Consider the following 22,720-nt stretch of genomic DNA (forward strand, 5'->3'; position numbering starts at 1 on the left):
GGCGTGGCCGAAAGACCTCTCTAAAATTTACCTCAAGTGGCGCAAGTCGGCCGGAGGCGGCAGCTGGCGGAGCCAGAGATGGCGGGAACCAGAGCTTGAAACCCGCGCGAGGGGGCGGAGCCGGAGGGGGCGGGGCCCTAGGCTTGCCCTGGGTGGGCGGGGCCTGCGCTACGAGACGGGGCTCAGTCGGGGCTGAAACCACCAATCGCGACTGGCGTGTGCGAGATGAGGTGTTGGGGGGTGTGTGAGGGGGGATGGGGCGGGGAGGTAGAGAAGGGGCGTGGCGTGGGGCGTGACCGGCGGTAGTCTGCTGTTGCTGCTGCTGCTGCTGCAGTTGCAGTGTTGGTGCTGGTGGGATCAAAGCGCAGTGTCCTGCGGCGGGGAGCTTGGAACGGTACGGTGAGTGTCTGCTGCTCTCGCGCCTTCGAAGGCCTGTGTTGTCCCCCGGAGCTGGCGCTCTTTTGGCGGGTCTGCAGCTCCTTGGAGGAGGCGGGGGAAACGGGCAATCTGGGCGGAGGATCCTTTGTGTTGCCTCCAGGCTTGCTCAGGCAAACACTGAAGGCAGAGAAGCTGGAAACAGCGCCGGGAGCGCGATCCCGAGCTGAGAACCCAGACCCGGGAGGCCAAACCGGTGTCCCTAAACCTGGGTGAGCCGGTGCGGTGTCCCTAAACCTGGGTGAGCCGGAGCGGGTTCAGACCCCTCGAGCATGGCACACGGGCCGCGCTGAGGCTTAAAGGCGGAGTCAGGGGGGTATCTGGAGATCGCCCGGGGTACAGAGCTTCAGGGGCGGGAGGGGGTGAGGCCATAGTGTGGGGGTGAACCTGGAAGCCGAGTGGCGGGAGGTGGCGGGATCCTGGATCTGCAGGCCGAGGTGTGGACTCGGTAGCAGAGGATGGATAGGGGAAGTTCTGCCCTGGGGCCTGGAAGCTAGGCTGATGCTGACCTTGTGGCGGCTCTAAGTGACCCAGCCTCCCTCTGTTACAAGAGCATTTGATCTCCACCTTTAGTTTTCTCCAGTGCACTGTGATTTTTGGTTCTTGCGGAGAGCTGATTTTAAGCATTACTCCTTGAATACTCCAGCTCATTCCTTTGTTGGTCAAAGTCACTGTAGGAGCTTGCATTGACATCTCTTGAGCCATGCTCGGTTACTGTCCCTTCTTCGCGCTTATTAATTAGTCTGTGAAGTTCGACTTGAACAGCAGGGTCTTTACCTCATTCTCCGTTGAGTCACCCAGGAAACGTCCTTCTCAGGCACCTCTTGTGGACCCAACTTCTTCCGCCGTTAGTCCCCGAGCCTTGTAGACCTACGAGTCTGACAGATTTGTACCTGGCCCCTCTTCGGAGTCTTGTGGACTTTCTACGTGTCTGCCAGACTTGTGCCCACCTCAGGGAACTGAAGCAGCCTCCTTGCAGGTCTCTGTCTCCCGCCCAAGACCCCTCTCCAGTGCTCTCTTTAAGACACGAACAAAAACAGTTTTCTAGATGTTCATGTTTACCCTGAAGGCTTAAGTGTAAAACCGTATCCTCTAAACCGGGTTAGCGAAGCCAAACCCTGGGTCTTGGCTGTCTCCCCCCGCCCCCCCCCCTTTTTAGCAGAATGAAGAAGCTCTCCAGGCAATATTGGATACTGTGTCCTTTTCGGGTTTTCTTTCCAGCCCTCTGAGTCCACTGGCTCACCTTTTCTCCCCCTGAGACATTAGCTTATGAACAGGAGCTGCTACGGAGGTTTCCCTTAGTTAGCAATTCCTAGCTGAATCTTCCCATTCCTCCCTTTGCGGCAGGCATTTCCTGAAAGCAGCCGTGTCATATCCTCTACTTTTGCTTGTTTATTGTTTGCCTACCGAACTGTGAGCAAACAACAGTAGGCTCGAACTTTAGCTTGGCTCCCTTCCTTACTGGCTTTTTTTTTTCCACAAGTGACTACTCAACCCATTGGGGTGGGTGGGAAATGTGGGGCCATCGTTACAGTAAGAGTATACACAATAGCAGAGGAGATGCTAAGCTGGGGGTTTGGCCAGCCTTTGGGAAGTTACTTTGGATATGTTAATGGTGGCCACAGGCAGGAGCCCTAAGTATGGAGTGTAGAACCCTGTGACAACCTGGTGTTGAAGCTTTAAAGAATGGCTTTGTTTTGCTGTCCAGTAGACTAAGGCTTTTGGAAAGTGAGAAGGTGTTTTTTTAGTGAGTGGAAGTTTATTGAAATGTAGCCATCGAACTGCTACAAAGTAACAAGTGAAATCCTGCACCTAATTAAATCAGGTTGCTTTTGTGGTCCTGCAGAAAGGTTCTGCCTCCTGCTGTTTTAAGTAGGAATTCTGTATCTTTATCTGATAGAAGCGGGTCCAGGGCCACTCTATGGTTTCAAACCTAGCAACACATTCACTTCATGCGCTTTCTAAAGTTACAACACAGTCTTTTCTTCAAACACATTGCATTAGTTCTGATCTTCGTGTTAGATAATATTAAAGTTCTACCCCAGTGATAGAGGTAGAATACGATGTGGAAATTCTTACATTCTTGAGTACTGTTTTATATATAGTCATTTAACAGATTAAAAAAAGTTTGGAGAGGAAAGGGTATTCCATCATCATCATCTGACTGTCTGAGGCCAGGAGCCCGGGGCCTACCAGCTTCTTCATAAATAAAGCATAATCTATATTGCTCAGAGGGTTGTGTAAAGATCAGATGAAATAGTATGTGTGACATTCTACATAATAGTCCTTGTTCTGGTCTCTTTGTTTTGGCCTTCAATATTACCTGGGGAGGGTCTTCATTCTGCTAAAGTACAATGAAATTATCTAGTAAGAACAGAACATGGACTGCTTAATGTCTACCTTGCTGCTGTTTTTAAATGCCAGTGAACATACATAACAGCTCTGGATAGGGGTAGAGTCTGCCTCTTCCACTACTTCATACGCTCAGGGTTTAATGAAACATCTTCATACAGTTGATAATCAGTAGATTACATAGTTATCTGTAATTTTTATAAAAGACATCAAGGATCTTCCACTCTATACTTTTATTTCAACAACAACAAATTGTTTTCAAACAGGTCAGTAATTCTTACACATCCCTAAGAGCGTATAGTTTTATCCTCTTCAGGGTTTCGCTTGGGAGAGGACAAGACAGACCCTTTGCAGATAGTAAGCATCACATTTTTTTCTAGCTTGTGGCACAATGTCAGGGCTTCATCAGGTGTCTGCCTCCCTGGTTGTGTGTCCCATTCCAGAAACAAGAAAACGAGATGACTTATTTGTTCCTATGAGACAATATGTTCTCCATATTTTCTTTTCCTTTCCACCTTTCTTTTCACTCTCACTATATTTTCAACATTAGAAGGTTGGCTTTATCAGGCTGAATGACAATAGCCAGGTCAATGAACCCCCAAAGGAACTGAGACCAGATGGGACAGATTTTAGAACAAAGAAAGCCAACCACTGATTATACTAAGAAATCTTTTCTTAACCAGATGATTGTGAAACAAGTGCTCTTTCTGTTTCATTTACTTAATATGAAAGTGCTCGCAGCCAGGCGGTGGTGGCACACGCCTTTAATCCCAGCACTTGGGAGGCAGAGGCAGGCGGATTTCTGAGTTTGAGGCCAGCCTGGTCTACAAAGTGAGTTCCAGGACAGCCAGGGCTACACAGAGAAACCCTGTCTCGGAACACCCCCCCCCCCAAAAAAAAAAAAGAAAGTGCTCCTGATTCTTTGTCCTCGCTGAGAGGTAGTAAATAGAATCCTGGTGTTTCTCAAATCATTCTGCCAGGCTACAGTGGCTTCATGTTCCTATCAATAAGAAGGTAGGTAGACACGTAGGAAATATTTTAACAAATGCTTAACCAGGTATTATACATTTATAAATAAACTACCTGGTGGGATGAGAAACATCATAATCATTATTACTGTTTTCTTCATTGCAATAACTGCAGTAAGTATTAACCTGTATTTGTGGTCTTTACCAACTGTAAATAGAATTGTGAGAGACTAGAAATTGAATCTGTATTGAAATGTATAGACTTTTCATCATCCCCCGAACAACACTACGTAAAAACAGGTATCATTAGTAATAAGTAGTAGGGATGCTTAGCTTATATGTAAATAATACACCATTTTATACAAAGGATTTGAACTTGAATTTGCTATCTGAGGAAGGTTCTAGAGACAGTCACCCACAAAATACTGAAGAACATCTGTGTATTTTATTTCAGTTTTGAATAATCAGCTTCTACCATACTGTATGTTTTAAATCTCATCTTAATCAGAGAACCTGGGCTTACAGATTTTTGTTCCATTGAAATTAACTTTAGTGTTGTCGCAACTATATGATATATGATGCTGAGCAGTCTATAGACTGTAGAATGGAGCGTGAGTCATGGCTCTGTTACTTAAAAAGTGATAAACTCTCTTCTGAGCTCCATTTAATTAAGATTTAAAGAGGAACCATTATATCCCGGTGTTATTGCGAAGCCCAACTGAAAGTACCTGTGTGCCGCTCAGTCTAGCACATGTGGGCTGGAAAGAAAAGCAATAGTTACTTTGGCTACTACTTTGTTAAGTCTTAACTCCTAATTTTTGAGTATTTATATCTAGGGAGATGATTCTGAAATGGAGAATTTTTTTTTTTTTTAATTTTTTTTTTTTTTTTTTTTTGGTTTGGTTTTTTCGAGACAGGGTTTCTCTGTATAGCCCTGGCTGTCCTGAAACTCACTTTGTAGACCAGGCTGGCCTCGAACTCAGAAATCCGCCTGCCTCTGCCTCCCAAGTGCTGGGATTAAAGGCGTGCGCCACCACCGCCCGGCTGAAATGGAGAATTTGAAGTCTCGTGTATCATGAGATCTAGAAAACTCATAGACCAGGCCGATGCCTGGCCTCATGAGGTCTCTGTAGGTCAGCCACGAGGTCAGCCTGATGATAGGGGACAAATTCTCCAATTATGAATCTCCAAAACTTAGTCTGGGGAGATGGCTCAGAAGGTAAGCATGGAGACCCAAGTTCAGATCCGTAGCACCCACATAAAAACTGGATGTGAATTGTGGCTGTAACCCACCAGAGATACGAAGATCAGGACTCGCTGTCTTAGTGTAGCAAAAAGAGAGAGCTCTAGGCAGGTTCAGTGAGAGACTTTTGTCTCAAAAAATAAGGCAGTAGGCACTAGAGGAAGATGCCAGAAGGCTACCTCTGGCCTCTCCATGCTCGGGCAAGCGCACACACCTCTAAAACTGGTTTGTACTAATGTATCATCTTGTTTTTAAATCCCTACGATAGGCAAATTTTCATCTATTTTATAATGGGTAGTTGTCTTGTTTCAAGCTATTGTTGATGTGTTATGCCTCATTGACTAATTCTGTATTTTAGAAATAACTTCCCCGTTCCTCTACTTTTATTCTGTTCTGCCTTACTCTACAGTTTTGAGGAAAACCTGGCAAACAACTGTATAAATAGAGTCCAAGTCCATCCTCTCGCTTCTTTAAGGGAAACACAGCTTGGAGCATTTAAATCTCTACTTCCGAAGGACAGTAAACTTATGCTGGCAGCGTTTCTAAACTTCTGAACATCTGCTTGCTGTAGCTCCAGCCCAGTGATCAGAGAACTGGAGAACTGACTCTAAAGCCTAAATTCCGAACTGTCATGGAAGGCAAAATGCATCACTTACAGCTTCCTAGTGGCCATTAAATGTAATTCATAACGTTTTCGCTCATCTGAATCCTAAACTGATGCAGGCATCTTCAGAAACAATTAATGTTGAGTCGTCCCCTTGCTGAGTTGGTTGCTAAGCCACAATATATTGTTGTAAAATCCTCTTGTTTATTTTCTCTATTTTAATACTCTCAGCTCCTGCTGTCATCTGGGATGGTCTATACATCCCTGAAGAGATGGTTTTTTTTTTTTTTTTTAATCCTTCAAAGATGAGGTCACCATCCCTAGAATAATTTGTATCCAGCTGGGTATTAGCTAATGGAGATGAGGTAATGCTAAGAGTCTTTCCCAAGAGTATGGATATGGTACCTCATGTGGGAAAAGCAGATGATGACAAGTAGAGTCAGTGCGCATATGTCTCATGCTAGAAAGATTTTGATTTAGTGTAAAAAAAAAAAAACAGTGTTATTAAAAGGAGCTGATGCTAGAGACAATTTGCAATGTTTGACTAGTAAGGATGAAAAACTATATAATATGGTATTTGTTCCTGAGACATCCTTATTAAACAGGGAAATACCATTTTAGATCTTTTTTTTAATTATCTATTTATTTTTATTTATATATAAGTACACTGGAGCTGTCTTCAGACACACCAGAAGAAGGTGATCCCATTACAGATGGTTGTGAGCCACCATGTAGTTGCAGGGAATTGAACTCAGGACCTCTGGAAGAGTAGTCAGTGCTCTTAACCACTGAGTCATCTCCAGCCCCCATTTTAACTCTTGTTCTAAAAAGAATTATGTATATATATATTTTTTCTTTCATCCACCAGTTACTTTAGTTAAAGAAATTCAGCTGTCTTATGGCTAATGTCAAAGTGATTGTAGTTATTTACATTAAGACTAATTTGTCTGAGTTCCTTTTTTAACTTTCCATAATTGACTATAGAAAACTGGTTGGATATATGAAAAGGAAATGACCACTTAAAAGTCACCTAATAGTTAGTTAAACTCTATCACTGGGGGCCAGCAAGATGGCTCATCAAGTAAAGGTGCTTTCTACCAAGCCTGAGAGTCTCAGTTTGTCCCCAGGATTCACATGGTGGACAGAGAGAACCAGAAACAGCTCCCAAGGTTTGTCCACTGACCTCCACACCCACATGCCTGCCCCCCCCACACACACACACACTAAATGATTTTTTTAAATGCAGGTCTTTCATTGGCCTGAGCCAGAAAACAAGTGTCAAGTTCTGAAAGCTGGTTGCTATGACGTTTGTATCTGGGTGTGCCAGTCAGAAGGAGGGAATAGCTTTATCCCACAGCTTTATTGCTGGCATGACACAAAAGGTTATTAAAACTCAATTTTCCAGGGCCGGGCATGGTGGCACAGACCTCTGCACACAGGAGGCAGAGGCAAGCAGATCTTTATGAGTTTGAGGCTATCCTAGTCTACAAAGTGAGTTCTAAGACAGCCAGGACTGTTACGTGAGAAACCCTGTCTCAAAAGACCAAAACAAGAAAGTCAATTTTCCAGTTCGAGTGGCTATACTGTTTGTAGTTTTCAGAAAGAGACTTTTAGGACTTTGATGGCTAGTGAGAACTAGTGAATTCTTAGGGTTCCCAAGAGTACACTTTGAATGCTGGATGGGATAAACTCACAGAGAAAGAGGGACGATTTGAGGCAGACCATGGGGTCACTGGCAGAAACTCTAGATTCAAATTAAAAAGTTATCTAATCTTGTTTTCTAATAACAAAAAGGCATTATTTTTTAGAGTAATTTAGAGGTGCCCTATATCTGTCTGGTCCCGCACAGACTCCCTCATTATTAGCATTCCCCGACCAGACTGGTATATTGGTTAGAACTATTGAGCCTATGTTGACATCATTATCACTGTGATGGCTATTCTCTGTTGTCAACCTGACTATATCTAGAATGAACTACAATCCAGAAACACAGCCACAGACATCTTGAGACAGGAGTACATGCTGTTGCTCTGGATCTTGAGGTGGGGTCGTTTGATCTGGATCAACCAGAGCCTTTAATCCAGAAGTTGAGGCTTAGTGGCCATGCTTATAAAGACTTATAATGAAAACGAATTCAAGAAAAGCTTAGGTCCATGCGTGGTGGTACATGCCTTTAGGTGGTACATGCCTTTAGTCCCTCCTTGCTGCCTTCTTGATTAAGATGTAGAACTCTCAGCTCCTTCTCCAGCACCATGTCTGCCTTCCTGTTGCCATGCTTCCCGCCGTGATGATAACAAACTAAACTTCTGAAACTGTAAACCAGCCCCAATTAAATTGTGTCCCTTTATAGGAGTTTTCTTGGTCATGGTGTTTCTTCTCCCAAAGTCTTTTTGGTTGGTGGGGTTTGGATTGGTTTGGTTTGGTTTTTCCAAAACAGAGTTTCCTATGTAGCTCTGCCTGTCAAGAGCTGGAACCAAGCTGACCCCAAACTCAGAGTGCTGGGATTAAAGACATGCACACCACTGCCTGGCCATCCAAAGTCATACATTTTACAATCAAGTTGGTCCTGTCCTGTCTGTTTTAAATTGGAGCAAATGTATGACTCTTATCCACTCCTGTAGCAACACAGGAAGTGGTCTCACTGTTGGTCAAACAACCTCTGTGCTAGCCCATCCCCCCCCCCCCCAACCCTTGGCAGCCGCTGATGTGTTTAGGCTGCTGTGTTTTCATCTTTCCTGGAAAGTTATAAAAGAACTGTGCTGCTGGCCCTTTCAAAGCTGCTTCTTTGACTTATTGAAAATGTCTTACAGTCTGCCTTGACTTTATGATAGATTACATGAGTGTCTTTTCTAATGCTTCTTATCTCTATTGTGTTCTTTCTCTCTTTCTTTCCTTCTTTTTCTTCTTTTTTAAGTACACATTTGACCAATGGAAATATTATGCTTTCACAAACCCAAATGTTTACTAAGTCCTTTGTGTTATATCTACTTTTCATCTGGACTTCTTAGTGATGAGGTACTATTACTCCAGATAACTAAACCTTGTTCCTCAGCCACAGACTGCTAAGCATTTTAGCTTGTGGTCTGGACACTTGGAAGAGGCATAGCTTAGGACAAGCTGACTTTTCTTTGTGATATTTCTAGTTCATAGAAATTTGTGACTTCTTCGTACCTAACATTTATTAGCCATAAGAAAGAAAAAGGTAGAGAAAGCCAAACCTGGCTAAGGCAAAGAGGAGTGGCTGCTGTCTCAATAGAAGAGTTACCTTTATTTTTTCACTCTTTGGTTTTATGAGATTGCGGAGCTGGCCTGGAACTTGCTAGGTAAATCAGACTAATCTCAAACTGACAGCAGTCCTCCAGTCTTGTCCCCAGAGTGCCCCATGCCATTCTCTCTCTCTCTCTCTCTCTCTCTCTCTCTCTTTTTCTCTCTCTCTCTTGAAATACGCCTGGGGATTTGTCTAGCACAATCCTGGTGGCATGGCCTGCTATGGCTGCCAGTATTTTATAAAATAACATTTGATACTATTGTCTAACATTGAAACATTGTAGAAAAACTAGGAGATAGAGAAGAATGTTACAAAGTAAATAACTTTGTTACAAAGTAAATAACTTGTCAGCAATCCTACCACTCAGACAGCCACGGTTAATAAATATAGTAATATGTTAAAAGAGGACATGCTAGATTTCGATTATCTATTTTTACTTAACCATGTATTGGCATTTATGTCACTGATAAGGAATTCAAAAAATCTTAAATGAAAATAGCTGCAATAGCTTGTATGGATTTACTAAAATAGTAATTTCTCTGCTCTCACACTCTTGGTTTGTATGAATAATGCATATTCTTCCATCTCCTTACTTCCTCCACCCCAGGGTGTTTATAGACACTCTAACTAGTCAGTTTACCTCATCAAACTTCACGGTTTTTATGAGCAGATGAGGGGATTCTCCCAAAATAGTCTCAGGAGGTCTTAACAGTGTATGTCCATCTTAGTAGTAGTACGAAAGTGCCTCTCAGCTAGGCTTGCCAGCTTTGTATCTGATTCTGTTTTGATGTTACCTGGTAGAATTTAGAGTTTCTTCTCTCACAGTGTAGCTTCTAAACATAAAGGAAGTGGGTGCCATCCTGCGAGAAGCACCAAGTCCCCATCATATCGCCTTCCCCGGCCTCTCTGCTACCTCCGCCTACTTTGTACTGGAGCTGTGACTTAGGTGGTAGGACATTTACTTATGCCTGAGGCCCTGGATTAAATCCCCAGGACCACCTAACAAATCCATAAAATATTTTGCTTTTCTTTCCTTTACTGAGGCTGTTGGCCCTCTTCTTACCTGAGGTAAATTCCCTATGTATGCTGGACATCTCTTTGCATCACTTCAGAGACCCCAGGCTTCTTCGGCTCCTGCATTATTAATTTCCCATTTCCCCTTGTGCCTTTCTTACCAACCTATGTAACATGGCTTAACAAGAAGGACCCAAAGGCATCCTCAGCCCCTCACTCCCAATCAACTCCTGTTCCATCTCGCTCCTCCCACTCACAGCCAAGCAGGAAAGAGTTTTCCTATTGATGGAAGAGTTTAGAGTGTGATTTTCCTCGGCCCAGGACAATCGTTGGTTCCTTTAAAAGTACAATTTTCAAAAAAAAAAAAAAAACTTGACTGCTCAAATAGAAAATAAAGCGGTGTCAAGACTTACTCAACTGCGAGTTGATGAATGGCACTGTAAGATCTTAAGTCCAATTCAGAGGAGAACTGGAAGACCAAGCAAGTGCCAAGAGCTGCGCCTCATATGTGCAGAGCAGTTCCCTGGTAGTTGTGAGATACCAGTGAACTTTGTTCTTGGGTCTTCTGCTGGCTTCACTTCCTCTTGTAAACTTGTAAACAGCAGGGTGCCCAGACTGTCAACTGCCCAGCTACCGTACAGTTCAGGCCTCCATCATCTTCCTGGAAGACTATCATGTACTACAGAGGACCAATCTTCCTGTCAAGTGAAAACCAGTCGTAAGACTTGTATCATTGTAAGACAGGAATCATTTATGTAGCTACATGTTATGGCTTGATTTCCAACAAAGTTGTAAGCTAACCGAGCCAATGGCGAGTTATGCAAAAGGAGAACCCAAAAATCCCTGAGAGCCCTCTGGGTAATACCCAACATGCCACTAAAAAAAATAGTATCTAGTCATTCGGGCCTGGATAGTTTTTCCTAATAGTCCCTTCTATAGCCAACATTCCCCACTGTGGCTGTGACTTTTTTTTTTATAAAGCCAGTGGCCTTCCTCACTTAAATTGGCCTCCTGACAAGGTTAGGAAAGATGACCGTTCCTGAAAGGCCCCTGCGTGTCTTGGCACACCACGTCCACCTGGTCTGCTTTGCTCTCTGGTTTTCTGCTGGCTTACTTCCTCTAATCGACTTGCAAACAGCAGGGTGCCCAGACCTTCAACTGTTCAGCTACAGTTCAGGCCTCCATCATCTCCTCCCTAGGCTATTCCCGAAGGCTTCTCACTGGACGGGTGATCTTGCCTTTCCTGAGACTCTCCCTGGCCCAGCACTAGCCAAACTGGTCTTTCTGTACTTTGAATAGAACAAATTGTTTCCAGGCCTTTGCTCTAGCTGATACCACCACCAACTGTGGAGGAGTGTGTGTGTGTGTGGGGGGGGGGGGGGAGAGGGTCTAAGTCATTCAGTTCTCTATAAATGTCACTTCAGAAATGACTCCCTGACCACCTAGCTAAAGTAGTCCACGCTTACAGTTTCTTTCTCCCTTTTTGTCTTCCTCATGGCTCCAACAGTGTCTAAAACCCTATTTTTCCTAACAGTCACCACTGTAACTGTGGCATCTTTTATAAAGCCATCGACCTTCTTCCCTCATTTAAATTGGCCTTCTGACAAGGTTGGGAACCATGAGCACTCCTTAAGGCTTCCTCGAGTCTTGGCACACCACATCCGTCCAGTTCTTTTTTCTTTCTAGACTTCAAGTTTCCTGAAGGTAGGAATTGGGTGCAAAGTCTGTGGCCTCTAAATATCTGCTTGCTGACTGAAAAACATGGGGCATCCCAATAGTGCCCACTTCCTGTGGTTTTCTAGAAAGCAGAGAGCCTTCATAGGGGTGCAAACCACTGACTGGTCTTGAAGGCCCATGAAGCCACTGTCCTCTTCTGTGGCCAGGCTCAAGTGTCATCACTTCCTCTTTCCTGGATTCTTTCTCTGTTCCCAACAGCACAGCAAACCAGGGGAAAGATGGTAGGAACTTAGCTTTGGGGCCTCAGCTGGTGGGGCTGTAGTATTTTTGACCTCAGCATAGGGCTGAGGTTAAAAGTTGTATTGTGATGGAAATATTTGACATAGCCAGGGATTCTAGAGTCTGGAGATTCACTGGAGATTTTTAGTCCTTGTCTTATGTCTTATTTCTGCTTGTCTTCTTTATTTGGGGAGATACACTATCACCCCCAAGTGTCTTTCCTTTTGGAGAACTCTAGAAGACAAGCAAGGAGCTGGCTTCCTCAATGTAGCAGATGAGGAGAGGTGCCTGTGTCTTAGGACAGGATCACGTAGCATCAGAAGTCTCGAGTGTCTGAGTAGGAGAACCTGGAGATCTGGAAGTCCCTTGGGCTGTCACCATTGTGGTATTGACTGTTGAGGCTAGTTTGTTGACCGTTTTGTTTTAGTTGTCTTGAGCTGGGAGCCAAGATCCAGTACTTAACTTGAGTTGTTGGGTGACCATGGAAAAAAGGTATTAACTGTTGTGATTGCCAGGGACACACAAATCAATCAAACAAACAAACAAACAAACAACTGATTGAGCTGCACACTCTGTTTTCTTGATGTAATGTATAGTTAAAGGAAGAACAAGAATGGGGACAGAGTGGTGCCTTTGCAAAGGACCATTCTCCATACATCTGACTTAGGGGAGCAATAGCATTCGCTATAAAACAAGAACTTCAGGAGAAATCAGCATGGCATTGCTAATACACAGCAGTGTCTCTATAAAAGATTTGCTATGAGTAACTTCTCTTTTTCTCTCTCTTCTAGCTAAGAAAAGTGACCATGGAGAACAACAAAACCTCAGTGGATTCAAAATCCATTAATAATTTTGAAGTGTGAGTATTTATTTATTTGTATTTGTTGTTGTTGTTTAAGGCATGTTCTCACCTACCCCCGGCTAACCCGGAGCTCTGCAGTCCAGGCTGGCTTCAAACTTGTGATGGTCTTCTGATTTCTGTTTTCTAGATGCTAGGAAAATAGGAACAAGTTACTACTGTGCCTGGTGAAATTGATATAAATGTAATTTTGTATAGTCAAAGATGGGTTTGCGCAAGACAGCTCACCCTGAAGAGAAGGGGAGCAGAGGGAATAAAGGTTTTTGAACCAGAGAGACCAGGCTACCTCTTGCCCCACAGCTGTGCAGCTTAATGTCAGCTCACATCTCTGAGTCTCATCTTGAGGCCAAGGAGGTTGGTTAGGTTGCTAACTGCCCTTATATTCCTGGCTTGGGATTCTATGTTCTTTGTTAAGGGATATCTTGTCTTGGTCTAGTGCTGGCTCATAAAGACGGCAGCAGAAAATGGTGAAAAATCAATCGGCTTTAGGCAATGGGAATTACAGTTCAGTTACAAGATTTTATCCCTTTCCCAAAATGACTAGAACTTAGGATGTTTTAGACTTTGGACTCTCAGGTTGGAACATATTCACATATATACAACAAAAATGCATTAGAGCTGGGGCTCAAGTGTATGTGCGCGCTCGTGAGAGTGTTTGTGTGTGTGTGTACAGGTGTGAATGTATTGCAGTGCACATGTGGAGGTTAGAGGCCAACTTTTCCTTGTTTCTGCTGCAGAGTGCCCTAGGCTCTTTTTCAAGCTCTGGCCTATTCTCCTGTCTCCACCTCCCATCTTGTAGCAGGAGTGCTGTGAATACAGAGATGTGAGTCACCACATAGGGCAGTGGTTCTCAGCATTCCTGATGCTGCAACCCTTTAACACAGTCCCTCAGGTTATGGCAAACACACCCCAACTGTAAAATTATTTTTATTGTTACTACATAGCTGTTACTTTGCTGGTGTTATGAGTTGTAGTGTAAATATCTGATGTACAGGTTATCTGCTGTTATGTGACCCTTATGAAAGGGTCATTTGACTTCCCAGGGGGATCACAACCTACAAGTTGAGAACCTCTCTGACTTTTTATATAGTTTCCAGGGATTGAACCCAGGGCTGTTTGGACTGCTTAGAAAATGCTATTACCTTCTGAGTTGTCTCCCCGGCCTATACATTGTAAATACTATGAATTCATTGCTGTTTCATATAAATTTTACCAAAGCTCATTTTATATAATATTTTTAGTGGGCCTGCATTTTGAAAGTGACCCGTTAACATGGGGCTTGGTGTGGAATTTTCCACTTGTGGCCTTATGCTGACTTGCCAATCTTGGAGCATTTCCAGTTGTAGATTTCTGGATTAGGAATGTACAGCCTGTGTGACCTAACAGCTCTTTTTTTTTTTTGGTCTGCCTTGACCTCTTCATCTACTGCTTTTTTTTGTTTTGTTTTTTTGTTTTTCGAGACAGGGTTTCTCTGTATAGTCCTGGCTGTCCTGGAACTCACTTTGTAGATCAGGCTGGCCTCGAACTCAGAAATCCGCCTGCCTCTGCCTCCCGAGTGCTGGGATTAAAGGCGTGCGCCATCACACCCAGCTATCTACTGCTTTTACTCTCTTCCATTATCTTTAGAGTTGTGTAAAAGGGAAGACAGTCTTAAGGCTGAGTGTGTGTCCTTCACAGTGTTGATGTCCGGCTGTTCCTAGAGTCCTAGATCATGGGCTAGGTTTGTGCTCAGCCTCTGTCACAGTTGTTGGACCGCTGCCACACCTTTATAAGTCTGTTGCCTTGGGCTAGTTTCACCCAGCCAGATTGAGGCTATACTAGAGGGTAGCCTGTGGGCCGGCCTATCTGGGCTTTTAAGAAAATGGTTACTGACCTCTGATCTACCTGACTAACCTTTTTATATAAGAGACTTTGACCTAAGTATTTCCAACCCTTTATGGTAATTCAACTGTGCATTAATAAGTTATTCATTGGTTCAGCTTATAAAGTTTAAGGACTGATTTAATGTCGGGGTCTTAGATAAGTGGACTGCCCAGAGCCAGCCTAGGCTACCTATAGCAAAACTCCACCTCAAAAAACAAAATCTTTAAACAAAACAAAACAAAACAAAACAAGATTATTATATTTTTGTCTCAAAGGAGAGATTATTTCACACAAGGTTAATATTTTTAAAAAGATGTAATTGGTAAAATTTAATTGGACTTTACAGGAAACCCTTCCACCTTGATTCCATCTTAGGATCCGAACACCCTTCAGCACTTTACTTAGCCTTGGTGGGTTATCTCCACATCAGTTAAATGGGTTGTCGGGAGCGTATCTATGGGTTTTTTTTTTTCCTCCTTGGTGATTGGGATCAAACCCACATGCTGTGGAATTTGAATGAAGGAAGGATGTAACATGAGGTTGGTACATTGATAGCCTTAAACAAATGTCAACTCTTCTGATGAGTCATAAAAGTTGTATTAATAAAAATCTTCATTTCTACCTTTGTAACTGTCATTTGGTTTCCATGCAGAAAGACCATACATGGGAGCAAGTCAGTGGACTCTGGGATCTATCTGGACAGTAGTTACAAAATGGATTATCCTGAAATGGGCATATGCATAATAATTAATAATAAGAACTTCCATAAGAGCACTGGTATGTATGTAAGGTAATGTTTTAGATATTTCAAATATTGATCCCATTTACATTGCCTATAATATGAAAAGCAATATCAGTGGTGAGTGATTACGAGTCAGTAAACTGATACAGAAAAATGGCAAAGTAGAGAAGCCCTGGAACCTCACAGGTCCCATATTCAATATGAACTCTTCTTCCATGTTGGACATCTCTGCCTCTCCTGTGACTGTGGAAGGTTGGATTCTGCTGTTGCCCAACAGAGCCAGTGCCTTGAGGTCAAGTGATGGGAGAAGAAAACGTTTCATAAGCAACAAGGTGAAATGGGATGAAGATGGATGACTGGCACCTGAGGTCATCTGCCCTGGGGCAGCTTAGAAAGTCTCTCTAGTGACCTCAGGCCTTTAATTCACTGCCTCAGGCACGTGGGCCCCAAGGTCGTTTCTGAGCCTAGAATACCAATTAGGGCCTCTTATCTCAGGTTACTGAGCTGCCCCCACCACTGCAAGCCGTGTTTCCCATTTGTGGAGCTATGTGTCTGGTTCAGGCAAAGTGTGCCTCTGTGTTTGCAACTACTGTTTAATTGAAGGCCTTCACCCTGACCTGAGAATGAGTGCTCGGTGAAAGCAATGGTGTTTAAGCTAAATCTACAAGTGCTCAGGGCTTGTACTGTAGATCTACCACACTCCAATCGAAGGCTGCACATCCAGGAGTTATAGGCAGCAGAAAGTGGACTGGATAGGTTTTGTTGTCGTCTTGATGTTTTGTTTTGGTATTGTGTTTTTCCCGAGACAGGTTTTTTTCTCTTATAGAGTCCTGGATGCCCTGGAACTCACTCTGTAGACCAGGCTGGCCTTGAACTCAGAGATCTGTTTGCCTCAGCCCGCTGAGTGCTGGGATTAAAGGTCTCTGCCACCACCGCCTGGCTTTCCTTCCTTTTAAAACCAAATGTCTCTCGTGCTCAGCACACAGTGTACCAAGAGCAGGATTCTAAGCTCATTGTGCTCAGCATCCCTCTTGTGTACAAATGAAACCAGGAAGCATCTTGTGATGGTTGGAAAGACTGAATATTCCCCACATAGCCGAATACCTGATAGACAATGCTGATCTGATAATAGTTGTGGAAGGTTTTCCTTGTACAATGTACAAGCAGTACTATGTCTTACCACTGATCCAACACTGAACAAATAGAGTGTCTCAGAGGAAGCTACAAAAACCTAACAGCTCACATCCTTTTTTCTATCTTCTGAGATTATTTATTAGATATTATCATGTTACGTGAAATAAATGAGCAAGTTTTTAAAAACCAATGACTATCTCCCCAACATGAACTGGGCATGGTGGCCCCGGGCCTGTAATCTCAGCCCATGGAAGGATTATTGTGAGTTCAAGACCAGGTTGAGCTACAGTGTGAAACTATGCCTATGAGTGAGTGAATGAATGAATGAATGAATGAAGGCAGCATAGTACTCCATCATTTAAATGAATCACAGTTTATCAAGCAAACCTCTGTTGCCAGGCCTCTGAATTCCCCTCTTATTTTCACTGTCCAAACCGCTGTGGGGGATATCGCTGTCATGGCAGCTTGCAGCAGCTAATACAGTGAGATGTCTTGTGTGCTAACAGAGGATAGACTGTCACCATGATCAAAATAAGAAGGCCGGCGTTTAAAAGGAAGGAGTTTACTGGTTGTGTGCATGGCTGCCTAGTTCATTTATTCTCAAAGAATAACTATTCTTGTAAAATGCAACTAAGAGCTCTCTCTCTCTGTCCCAAGGAATGTCATCTCGCTCTGGTACGGATGTGGACGCAGCCAACCTCAGAGAGACATTCATGGGCCTGAAATACCAAGTCAGGAATAAAAATGATCTTACTCGTGAAGACATTTTGGAATTAATGGATAGTGGTAAGATAGAACCAATTCAAAGCAGGTCCTTCGGAAGCTTCGGTGGGCGGTGGACAGCAGCCCGCAGCTGGTCAAAGAACAGAGATTAAGTGTCTGCGGAGCTTAGTCAGAATGGGGCACCTGGATCCCAACCCACACCCAAACCCAAGGCTCAGGCACCATCGCAGAAGACAGGCAGAAAGGGTGTAGGAGCAAGGCAGCATCGCTGCTAGCAGGATCCAGCAGTCCGCATCCTTACACAGAAGGGAGCCCAGGAAGCTATTGACAACTGATGGCTGCTGGAGGAAGGAGGGCCCACTGTATTTATGGGTGTGGTCCCCGATTGGTTGGCTGTGTTGCAGTGGATGGGCCCACTCTTGACTGTATATGGCCAGCACAAATTGGACCTTGTGTTATTTTTATTTATAAAGGGGAGAGGGGCATAAAGTTGGGTGGAATAGGGGATATATATTTGTGAATATGCTCAAAATTGCATATATGTAGTTCTCTAGAATGATCTTCATTGGGTAATTTTACTTCATGGTCTAACTATAGTGATAGAGAGAGTCGAGTATGAAAATTATAGAACTACACTGTACATTATTCTGATTGGTTTTTTTGTTTGTTTTTTGTTTTGCTTTGATTTTAAGATACAGTCTCACTATTTAGACAGGCTAGCCTCCAGCTTACAAAGATCTGCCTGCCTCTGCTCCCTGTGTGGTGGGACTAAAGGCATGCGCTACCACCCCCAGCTGCTTATATTTTTTAGTAAAAAGTAAAAAGAAAGAAAAGAAAATTACGCCATTCCCTAAAAATGGTTCCAAATGTGCTCTGCCTGTGTTAGACTTGGATGCTCTTGAAATTCAATTTTCAGCATCTTCATCTTGTCATGGTATAACAGTAACCCCAGAACTCAGGAAGCTAAGACCATGAAGTCAAAGCTGTCTTCGTCCAGTGAGAAAGCTAGATACAGATCAGATAAGCCTGGGCTCTTTACTGTATACAGTGCCAGGCTGCCATGTGCCTTCCCATCTCTGCTCTGTTTTATATTATTTCTGACTGTCTTTCCAGTTTCTAAGGAAGATCATAGCAAAAGGAGCAGCTTTGTGTGTGTGATTCTAAGCCATGGTGATGAAGGGGTCATTTATGGGACAAATGGGCCTGTTGAACTGAAAAAGTTGACTAGCTTCTTCAGAGGCGACTACTGCCGGAGTCTGACTGGAAAGCCGAAACTCTTCATCATTCAGGTAGGGCATTGCCCAGCAGCTCGGTGCTCAGTTTGGTTAACTTAGTTAAATGGGCTACAGAACTGCTATATTTTTATTTGTTTAAACATCCATTTAGGGAATCTAGAGTACATCACAGTGTTTGTCTTAGTCAGGGCTTCTATTCCTCCACAAACATCATGACCAAGAAGCAAGTCGGGGAAGAAAGGGTTTATTTGGCTTACACTTCCACATTGCTGTTCATCACCAAATGAGTCAGAACAGGAACTCACACAGGGCAGGAAGCAGGAGCTGATGCAGAGGCCATGGAGGGATGCTGCTTACTGGCTTGCTTCTCCTGGCTTGCTCAGCTTGCTTTCTTATAGAACCAGAACCCAGCACTACCAACCCAGGGATGCCACCACCCACAATGGGTCCTCCCGACTTGATCTCTAATTGAGAAAATGCCTTACAGCTGGATCTCATGGAGGCATTTCCTCAAGGGAGATTCCTTTCTCTGTGATAACTCCAGCTTGTATCAAGTTGACACACAAAACCGGCCAGTACAGTGTTGCTCTTTTTTTTTTTTTTTTTTTAACTTCCTAGTTCTCAGACCACACTTAGAGTTTTCAGATGTAAACTGTGTGTGTGTATTTTTATAAGAAGCGTATGTATGTCTTCCGACACCCAGGCCTGCCGGGGTACGGAGCTGGACTGTGGCATTGAGACAGACAGTGGGACTGATGAGGAGATGGCTTGCCAGAAGATACCGGTGGAGGCTGACTTCCTGTATGCTTACTCTACAGCACCTGGTGAGAAAATGTCAAAAGGATGTTTTGTGTGGATATTAGATGAGTTATATTGTGACACATTATGAAGCTGAGCAGTGAAGCCTATTCTAAAGGCTAGTAAGATGTTTATATACCCTTTACAAAAGTACCCTTACATCCCTAAAATAACTAACCCGCCATCTTAGTTACTTTCCTATTGCCGTGACAGAACGCCATGACCAAGGCAACTTACAAAAGAAAATGTTTAATATGGAGCCTGTGAGTACAGAGGATGAGAGTCTGTGGACCATTGTGGCAGGAAACGGGGGTGGAGGTGAGGGCGGCCATGCAGTAGACAGGTGTAGGCTTACATCTCCATCTACAAGCACAGCACAAGGTAGAGAGAACTAACTGGAAATGATGCTGGCTTTTGAGTCCTCAAAGTCCACCTGACACACCACTTTCACCAAGGCCATGATTCCCAATCCTTCCCAAAAAGTTCCACTTACTCGGGACCAAGTATTCAAACATGTGAGCCTATGGGGGTCATTGTCATATAAACAACCACACACACACACACACACACACACACACACACACGGTGTTCAGTTGTTTGTGGGTGTAAACCTGTATGTGGTTATGTGCATATCGTAGTCTGAGAAAACCTGGCTCTCACAGTTGTCTTTTGAGTTCCATGTGTACTGTCTGGCACATGCACAGCTACATGCACACAATAAGTAGATAGAGAGATAGATAGATAGATAGATAGATAGATAGATAGATAGATAGATAGATAGATCTATTAAACAAATAAAATATACTCATCTTGTTTATTTTATCCACTAGGTATCTTCTAAGCAGTGTACTTCTAAGCTAAACACAATGAATCCTGTAGTTAATCTGAAAATAAATACAAAAACCCTATGGGGGGGGGCCTTTTTGAATACTATTTGTTTTATTCATCCAGTTGCCCCAGAGGCAAACTAATGTCATTTTTTTAAAGTGTACATCTCTAATAAACAGCTTAGTGGTTAAGGGCACTTGTTACTCATGCAGAGGACCTGGCTTCGGGTGCTCACAGCCGCACGGTAGCTCACAACCACGGGTAACCCTGATTCCAGGGTTCTGACTCCCTCTTCTGATCTGCGTGGGCACAGGGCACTTGCATACATGCAGGCTGAGACATCATAAACATAAAATGAATAAGCAAAGAAACCTTTTTAAAGTGTGTGTATATGTAAGCAGTTTATTTCCTGCCTGAGCCAGTATTCATAACAGATGAGTTCAGATTGAAACACCATGTTACCTACAGGGTCCCATTTGCATAGCTTTGCACAACCTGGTATTGTCCGGTCTGTGTCTTCCTCTTCTTCGCCCTGACCTATGGGAAAGAGACCCTAAAGTAGAACTCGGGAAACCAACAGTAGTCAGTCCTGATTGATCTGCGTTTTCTTTTCCAGCAGAGAGCAGTGAGGTCTGGAGTCCAGGGTTGCTAATTATTTTCCTTTGTGTGGCTTCTAAGACTGAGGAAGCTTATGTCTGTCTGGATCGTTCTGGTTATATGAAAATGTGTAGACTCCTCCAGAGTGATGCTGTGGTGTAATAGAAGATACAGTCCTTCGTATTTTTGCCTCCTAGGTTACTATTCCTGGAGAAATTCAAAGGACGGGTCGTGGTTCATCCAGTCCCTTTGCAGCATGCTGAAGCTGTACGCGCACAAGCTAGAATTTATGCACATTCTCACTCGCGTTAACAGGAAGGTGGCAACGGAATTCGAGTCCTTCTCCCTGGACTCCACTTTCCACGCAAAGAAACAGATCCCGTGTATTGTGTCCATGCTCACGAAAGAACTGTACTTTTATCACTAGAGGAATGATTGGGGGTGGGGGGGGGCGTGTTTCTGTTTTGTTATGCCAAATGAGAAAGCTGTCAGGGAGACTCTCATTTAAATCTAATCTGACGGTCCTCCTGGTCTTTGTACGCTACCACTGCCTAGCAATGCAGCCAGCCACAGTGCAGCTACCTCAACTTCGACATCAGGTAGTTGAAATGAAATTTAATTTAATAAGGAGCAAGTAACTGTCAATGATGGTACTATCATCCTAGATGAAATTACAAAGTTGCCCTTTTATAATTAGCAAGATTTGGCGATACTATGAATTTTGAAGTCATTTTGAAGCAGTACAGCTTTTCCACTGATGATTTTATACTCCCCACTCATGTTAAGAATGTTGTTCTAGTTTTCGTTAAACGTAGAAACAATAATGTCAAATGATAATGTCTTAGAACTTGAATCCATGAGCAGAGTCAAAGGCTGGAACCCTTGTTTTGGACCTGATTTATGGAAGTGAAGAGTTGGACCACCATAGCATGCATTATAGCTACTGGTTTTGTGACAGTTGTCCACAACACGTATTTGTTATTTTAAAAAAAAAAATCATGTTTTATTACTGGAACAAAAATAACTTGAGTATTTATGTGAGAGGAAAACCGTGTGCGAACTTGGTTGACTCATTGAAGGCAAGGTGCTAAAATCCATCAGCATTTGTTTCTTACTTATCCTTATACAAATCAGCTCGGTCTTACAGACCAGCAAAATATCTCAAGAGCTGTTATGTAACAGCCTCAAATGGTTGATTATTAGAATGAAGTACAGGAATTCTATAGGAATATACTATAATACCAGTTGTCAAACAGAGCTTAAGAAAAGGAGAGATGAAATCTACTGTAGTTGGAGAGAATGTGGTTTGAGCCAGAGCAGAGACTTGGCAGAGCCATGGGCACATCTTCAGAAAAGGCCTGCCAGCTGGACTCCCCACCCCTCACCCCACCCCCCTTGTGAGTTCTGGTTTGTGTGGATGATGTCCAAGTTACCACGTGGGAAAGTGAACCAGATCACAAACTTCTGCAAAAAGGCTTTCCCAGAGGGCTGAGAGTCTGAAGAAAGTTCACTGGACTCCATGTCCAGAGTCTGTAGCATGCTGACTTTTCTGTTGACGTTTACAAAGAAAGGAAAAATAATGGTGATATTTATACTGTGCTAGAAACGAAAGGGCCAGGGCACACAGGACTTGGAAAGCATCCAGCAATAGCCCTGCAGCCCATGTGGAGAAGCTGCGGGCTGCAGTCCATCCTCAGGGAGACTGTGCTCTGCTCCTGGCCTCCTTATGGGGGTGCTGAGTCACTGCTGGCTCTCGCAGCATTTCTCCTAAGCTTCCTTGTTGCACAAAGAAAGGAAGGAACTCACATTGTAACGGATAGATTCTTGTTTAGACTGGCTTTGTTGTTAACGCTTTCTAAGTGAATGCAGCATGTGATGGTATTTTAAAGTGTGTTCCCATGTGACAATTTTATAAAAGTTTGTTACCTTGCAATTTTATTTCAAAACATAAATTCAGATTTAAAATTATCAGTGTATTTGAGGGTTTGTTGTTGTTGTTGTTGTTGTTGTCGTCGTCAATACTTTTGCTGTTGTAATAACTAAGTGAAAGTTAAAATAATTTTAACCCACAGTCTAATTTGAGAGAGTCAGAGGATGCAAC

General features: G+C 43.4%; 2 protein-coding genes across 10 annotated transcripts in view; one reads left to right on the forward strand and one right to left on the reverse strand.

The window, feature by feature from the left end:
• Positions 1-125, reverse strand: part of Primpol (primase and polymerase (DNA-directed)) — a 41,649-nt gene extending 41,524 nt beyond the window's left edge. For 4 of the 6 annotated variants that reach the window (XM_017312887.2, XM_030243655.1, XM_006509461.3 and 1 more), the window contains exon 1: positions 32-119. The gene's annotated coding sequence lies outside the window, so the exon portion shown is untranslated. Of the gene's footprint in view, positions 1-31 lie in introns of all 6 variants that reach the window. The other 2 variants (NR_151680.1, NM_001001184.2) reach the window with 1 other exon arrangement.
• Positions 126-188: 63 nt separating this feature from the next.
• Positions 189-22,596, forward strand: Casp3 (caspase 3). Of its 4 annotated transcripts, none has more exons than NM_001284409.1 (7): positions 189-399; positions 12,632-12,699; positions 15,215-15,339; positions 17,096-17,224; positions 18,275-18,450; positions 19,100-19,220; positions 20,817-22,596. In NM_001284409.1, the coding sequence occupies exons 2-7, from the start codon at positions 12,647-12,649 to the stop codon at positions 21,044-21,046; spliced, it is 834 nt and encodes a 277-aa protein (NP_001271338.1). In that variant the 5' UTR covers positions 189-399; positions 12,632-12,646; the 3' UTR covers positions 21,047-22,596. The 4 variants fall into 4 exon arrangements, with proteins under 4 accessions (NP_001271338.1, NP_033940.1, XP_017168032.1 ...); NM_009810.3 differs by having other exon boundaries at positions 189-394; XM_017312543.2 differs by lacking the exon at positions 189-399 and adding an exon at positions 522-676 and having other exon boundaries at positions 20,817-22,587.
• The last annotated feature ends 124 nt before the right edge of the window (positions 22,597-22,720 follow it).

The sequence above is a fragment of the Mus musculus genome, chromosome 8, assembly GCF_000001635.26.
Source record: "Mus musculus strain C57BL/6J chromosome 8, GRCm38.p6 C57BL/6J".
Taxonomy (NCBI): Eukaryota; Metazoa; Chordata; class Mammalia; order Rodentia; family Muridae; genus Mus; species Mus musculus.

Excerpts from the sequence above, each read along its gene's own strand:
- Casp3 (NM_001284409.1), top strand. The coding sequence starts at position 12,647 with ATGGAGAACAACAAAACCTCAGTGGATTCAAAATCCATTAATAATTTT. Across the intron at positions 15,340-17,095 it reads GAACTTCCATAAGAGCACTG|GAATGTCATCTCGCTCTGGT; the intron begins GTATGTATGTAA and ends CTCTGTCCCAAG. Across the intron at positions 19,221-20,816 it reads TGCTTACTCTACAGCACCTG|GTTACTATTCCTGGAGAAAT; the intron begins GTGAGAAAATGT and ends TTTGCCTCCTAG.